At 28.6% G+C, this 6,744-nt stretch overlaps 1 protein-coding gene across 1 annotated transcript; it reads right to left on the bottom strand.

Annotated features, from left to right (window-relative positions):
* Positions 1-785: 785 nt before the first annotated feature.
* Positions 786-5,025, bottom strand: LOC122518676 (lachesin-like; the record flags this gene model as incomplete). The annotated part of the gene is given in 5 exon segments (XM_043637707.1): positions 786-914; positions 3,100-3,248; positions 3,250-3,293; positions 4,637-4,822; positions 5,020-5,025. Coding segments are annotated over 5 exon segments (514 nt in total), but the record flags the coding sequence as incomplete, so codon positions are not given.
* Positions 5,026-6,744: the final 1,719 nt, after the last annotated feature.

Genomic DNA, 6,744 nt, shown 5'->3' with positions numbered 1-6,744 from the left:
AGAGAGAGGGGAAAAAAAAGGGTGCGAGTAGTTCGATCGTTACGAGAATAGGCTTGGGTTTTAATGCGAGTTAAAATTCTAAATGCGATTACCAAAGCTATGTATATATTTATTTTTATGTTTATTTCTTTCTTTTATTTGTATTTTTTCTCGTTCTTTCTTTTTTCTCCCCATCTCATTTGGATTATTCTCTAAGAACTAAGAAACTACGAGATGGAGAGTTAAAATAGGAAGAAGATAGTGGGGTTCGAGAATATGAGGAAGATTACAACGAAGAGAACAACAACTATAGGTGAAATGATAGGATTATTAGAAATACGATAAAAGACGACGAATATCGTATAGTCGAGGTCTGGTAAACTTACGTACTATCTTGAATAGATGATTAATAGTGTTTGCGGGATTAGGAAACAACAAGGTTGTAGGGAATACCTCTCTAAGCGTGAGTGTACGCGGATTATACATCAATAGATCAAATTCTCGGTACTCCCGACTGTATTTGCAGACAATTAACCCATTTCGATGGAATTACTCGAATATCTTCTATGGAATCACAATAGACACTAACACTCACACACACATACAAACACGCACACAAATATATATTAAATAATAGCGTGAGAAATTGTCAAGTAATATCGGGTCCATGTTTTACTACCAATTCTAATGAATTATTACTAATAAATCAAATATATATTATTATTATTAATATTATTATTATTATTATTATTATTATTATTTAGAACGATATTACGTAATTATTATAAACGTGAAATAATACTTACAATGTACGTGCAACATTATTCGTTTGCTAACCGAGGGTGGTACTCCGTTGCTCGCAATACAAAGATATGCACCCATCTCGCTTCTAGTTATTTTTGATAAAACTAGAAGCTCGCCGACTGCCGTTGGTGCTGAAAATCAAATCCCATGCGGGAAACAACGAAATATTGTTTGCATCAATCATTTTTAATAAGAGGCGGTTTGAGTAATTACCTCTTTTTTTCTTTTCTTTTATATATATAATATTATAATATAATAATATATATGTTTGAATAATATCATTTATTTATATAATAATAATATGAATATATTATATTTTATATAATATATATATAATATCACAATATTTGAATAATTATTTTTTTGTTTGAATCCAACCTCAAACAGTGTCAGCGTATTTTTGTAATTTTTACCGGGGAGAGCGGAGGGGGAGGAAGGGTGGAGGGTTTCTTTTCTAATTTCAATGACACTTTATCAATCATTTTAATAAGAGGCGGTTTGAGTAATTACCTCTTCTTTTTTTTCTTTTATATATATATATGATATAATAATATATTATATATGTTTGAATAATATAATTTATTTATATAATAATAATATGAATATATTATTATATTTTATATAATATATATAATATGATAATATTTGAATAATTATTTTTTTGTTTGAATCCACCCTCCCCCCTCCTCAAACAGTGTCAGCCTATTTTTGTAATTTTTTACCGGGGGCAAGAAGGGTGGGGGTGTTTCTTTTTTAATTTCTTTTTTTTTTTCTTTTATGTATATATTGAGCCGTTTATTTTGAAAGTGGCCTAACTCCATTTTTCATTTTTTTCCGGTTACCCACGGTAACATGTACAGCTTCAAATTATCTATCAATAAAGCATTTAAGATTTTTTATATTCCGAGTAAATACGGTAATTCTGGACACATAAGTTTTCAGAGTTAGTTGAATCACTGAACCGTTTATTTTGAAAATGGCCTAACTCCATTAGGAGTAGAGATTTTGGTGTGGTAGAAATGACATTAAAAAAAAATAATTTACTGTTTGTCCCCCGAGAGTATTACAATATTATCAAAAAGTGTCGGAAAGGTAATAACTTTATTGTTCATGAAATGAGACAAGAAGATTTTGTATCAACAAAATTATTAGAAGACACAATTTTTAAAAGGTCAAGAATTCTAACGGAGAACCAATAAACTGGTTAAAAATATGTTGGATGCGTTTTGTCAAAAATGAATAAGATTTTCTATAAGACATCAATGAATGAGAACGAAAATTTGAAAGTCCTGAATTTAATACCACGTCGGGGTAGACCAAGAAAGTTCGAAAATATTGTTTGACACACTGTATAAAAATATAAGACAAATTACAACCGCAAAATTCAAGGATATAATTGACTTATTACGATATATACCACCGGAACATCATGATTTCTTTAAATCCTTTCACATACACAAAATGTAGATGAGTAGAAAATTGTTTTGTAATTTATGTTTGTAAAAATATTTTCAATCGCATAATTTATGTTTTTAAAGTGTTATAAAGATATGTAAAATAAAATAAGTATTGTTTTTTCGCAATTTGAAGCATCTTAAATTATGTTGAATGGACTTCGGTTCCTTCAAATTTGATAACGAATCTGGTTGTTAATTTTGAAAGTGGCCTAACTCCATTCTTGATAAGAAAACGCATATTACTCGCTTAATAATTGCCATTATTTTAATAGGAACTGTAAATTGAACACCTTTAGATACACTTAAGCAACATAACTCATTGTTATTCTTTTCGTATATTTTTAATTGCATTGAAACGCAAACCTTTAAATATCTCAATTTAAGGTTATATGGAGTTAAGCCACTTTCAAAATAAACGGCTCATATATATGATATAATAATATAATATTATATATGTTTGAATAATATAATTTATTTATATAATAATAATATGAATATATTATTATATTTTATATAATATATATATAATATAACAATATTTGAATAATTATTTTTTTGTTTGAATCCAAGCTCCCTCCCACCCCGTCTAACAGTGTCAGCGTATTTTTGTAATTTTTTACCGGGGGAGGGAATTAGAAAAGGGTGGTGGTGTTTCTTTTTAAATTTCAATGACACTTTATATATTTATATTTATATATGTAATAATAAATTGACGAAGATTGATATTACCTTTGTGCTTGTAATTATTAGAAAGAAAAAAAAAAGAAAAAAAAAGAATGAGGAAAAAATAAGAGAAGGAAATGGGGGTGAAATAATGAAAAATGAAAGTAAAATGGATTATATAATTTTTGCTTCATACTTTTCGTTCTGCCGCCAGTCGAACCACCGCGAGATATTATCTCGGAACCATCCTCTCGTTTCCAAACGATCTCTGGTTTCGGATATCCTCTAGCCTTACATACCAGCTTAGCTGAACCACCTTCCGGAACCATTAAATCGTTGGACGTTCCTCGGATATGATGCCGGTGGTATTACTACTTCGAGAAAGGCGCTCTGTAATTTGTGCGAGAAATCGATCATCATTTATTTACTCTCTCTCTCTCTCTCTCTCTCTCTCTCTCTTTCTTTCTTTCTTTTTCTCTCTTATTTTTTCTTTTTACCATCTCTACCGTCTAACTTAATTAACTTCGTTCCGTTTTTAAATTATCACTCTTAATATTAATTATGATAATCTAATGAAACGTGAACAAAAAATATATATTCGATAAAATATTACAATGGGATAATGGAAAATGAAGTTATATTTAAATCTTTATTCGATTCTTCTTTAGTTGGATTCGTGTTTGAAAAAAAAGAAAAGAAGAAAAGAAAAAAATTAGAATAAAATATCATAGAAATATAATTTATTAAAAGTATATAATAGAAAATTGTGTCACTCGATTGATCATAAATTTTCACAATTAATTATAATGAAATAAGAAGAGAAGTGGAAAAATATTTGATTAAATATAAGAAAGAAAAGAAAAAAAGGAATTGGAAATAAAATTGATTCAAATATCATTTGATTAACGATATTATTTCGCGTTAAAAACAAATAAAGAAATAAAAATCAAAGAAAAATAATAAAATAAAATATAATATAATATATATATATATATATATATATATATATATATATATATATATATAATATTTTGTATGCGAAAACGTATATATATAAAAGTGAAATCGTCATGAATTGACTCTTTGAGATACAGTGGGATTAAAAGTATCCCACCTTTTTGATGCACCGTAATGCATGCTGGGACATTTTTATTCCCACCTTAAAATATTGCAATAAATGCATGCGCGTAGGCACTCTGGGATTATTTTAGTCCCATCCTATAGCAACAAATTTAATGAAACTATTACTATTATTTTTTGTTTCTATGTTTTTACATTATGTGACACTTTTATTAATAAAAATATTAATATAATATAAAAATTATAAATATATATATAATATATAAAATATTAATATAATTTTGTTTTAAAATGCAATAAAATATCTAAGTAACATTTTATTATTTTATTATTTAAAATACTGTGGCGCAAATAGTTAAATGAAATTTGATTGTTTATTGAAAAAATAATCATACCCATCCTATAACAACAAATTTAATGAAACTGTTACTATTTTTTTTTGTTTGCATGTTTTTACATTATGTGACACTTTTATTAATAAAATATTAATAAAATATAAAAATTATAAATATATCTAAAATATTAATATAATTTTGTTTCATTTAAAATGCAATAAAATGTCTAAGTAACATTTTATTATTTTATTATTATTTAAAATATTGTGGCGCAAATAATTAAATGAATTTGATTGTTTATTGAAAAAATAATCATACCTGACTTTTCATAGGATTGGTGTTAACTTGGCACATGTAAACCCCTCCATCCTCCTTCCTGGCTCCTCGTATATTCAACGTCCAGGTGTTTTGATCATTGTGCGTGACAGATAGGCGAGCGTTATTCGTGATGACGTGTTCGTGAATTGCTAAGATCGCCTTGGTATCCGCCTTGATCCACGCTACCTGGCCTCACAAACCCATTTCTCAGTAATCTCTTTTCTAATCCTAGCAAATTAACTTCCTACGTTATGCACGATTTTTTTATTATCTTTTTCTTTTCATTTATTTTCGTTTCTTTTCGTTTATTTTCGTTTCTTTTCTAGCGTCTAACGATTTTTTAAAATTTTATTACTTTTAATACAATCACGACAATATCATACTTTCATCATTCATTTACAATTTTATTTTTATTCCTTGAAATAATAATTATTTTTTTTCCGAACAACCCAGGAAGAGATCTCTCTTCATTCCTCAATAATAATAATAATAATAATAATAATAATAATAATATAATAATAATAATAATAAAAGAAAAAAAATATAAAGCAAACCGTAAAAAGAAAGAAAACATGCGTGAAGATTTTGTTTTATATTTTTAACACTAAACCTATCGACACTTCATGTATACCTATTCCTACCATGAGTTTTAAACAAAGCATGTATTTTCATACTTATAGAATGATATTTCAACCAATTAAATAACGAACAATATACTTTCTTTAATTTACAAATTAATATATAGGATTTTTAGAATCATTTGATCACCTGTTATAGGTTTAGTATTAATACGAATTCATTGATCAAAGTAAATAAATTTTCATGAGATTTCAACCAATTAGATAACGAACAATATACTTTCTTTAATTTACAAATTAATATATAGGATTTTTAGAATCATTTGATCACCTGTTATAGGTTTAGTATTAATACGAATTCATTGATCAAAGTAAATAAATTTTCATGAGATTTCAACCAATTGGATAACGAATAATATACTTTCTTTAATTTTTACAAACTAATATATTAGATTTTAGAATCATTTGATCACCTGTTATACGTTTAGTATTAAATACGAACTCATTGATGAAAATAAATCAATTTTCTCGTTTCCCACGAACCTACCTATGACGATTATACAATAAACGATAAAACCTAAGTAAAGAGAAAAATAACAAAAATAAATGCACGCACACTTCTATTCTATCCTCTTCTTCGATCACAAGGGATCACAAAAATCAATTCGTCGTTCTTATTTTTTTTTTCCTTTACCACCCTTCTTCATACCTTTCCTTACCCATAGGGTATCACACTCCCCCTTCCCCTTTACTATCGACACCCATGCTTTCTCGCGTAGCATAGATATTATTGGCACGAAATTGAACTCCTAGCTATGTCGAGTATCTGACCTCCACGTCGTTCTGAAAGGCTATCTATCAACCGACAAAAGAGGTCTGCGGTTCTTATCGATAACTCCAAAGTGGAGTGTATAGATAGAAAGTGAGAGAGAGTGAGAAAGAGTGAGAGGGGAACAGAAGGTAGAACCTTAACCGAAGATCCCTCTGCCTGCCGAGTAGAAAAGAAGGGAGTTGAAGGTGGGGGAAGAAGTGAGAAGGTGTAGGATGTGTAGGATGTTTAAAAGGGGTAGAAGAGGAAAAAGGGTGTGGGTGGAAGGGACTCGAGTGTTTGGTAGTGATGGCCCTGTGAGTGCCTCCACTTATAATGCATTATTCGGAGTATGCTAAGCTCACGATCTCTCTTTTCCTTCTTCTTTTCCGTTTCCTCTTTTTCTTCATCTATCTTTCTATATTTAGATATATATATTCTATTTTTACTAGTTTTTCCTTTTTATTCTTCATTCTTGTATTAGAAAAAACTTCATTTCGGATAATCATTTTTTCTACTAGGTTTTCTTTTTTTGATTCTTCATTCTTGTATTAGAAAAACTTCATTTTGGATAACCATTTTTGCACGATTCTTCTTTTTGAAGTTATACTTCTTTTAGCGCGTTGGGGAAAATGTAATGGGGAGTGATTTTGTTCCGAGCGTCTGGAAAAACGACACCATGAAGTTTGTCGCGGTATTTACGACACGCGGCAAAGCGATTT

Source organism: Polistes fuscatus, unplaced genomic scaffold (assembly GCF_010416935.1).
Source record: "Polistes fuscatus isolate 324 unplaced genomic scaffold, CU_Pfus_HIC Scaffold26, whole genome shotgun sequence".
Lineage (NCBI taxonomy): Eukaryota > Metazoa > Arthropoda > Insecta > Hymenoptera > Vespidae > Polistes > Polistes fuscatus.
The sequence above is the reverse complement of the archived record's forward strand: the minus strand, read 5'-3'. Positions and strand labels throughout refer to the sequence as shown.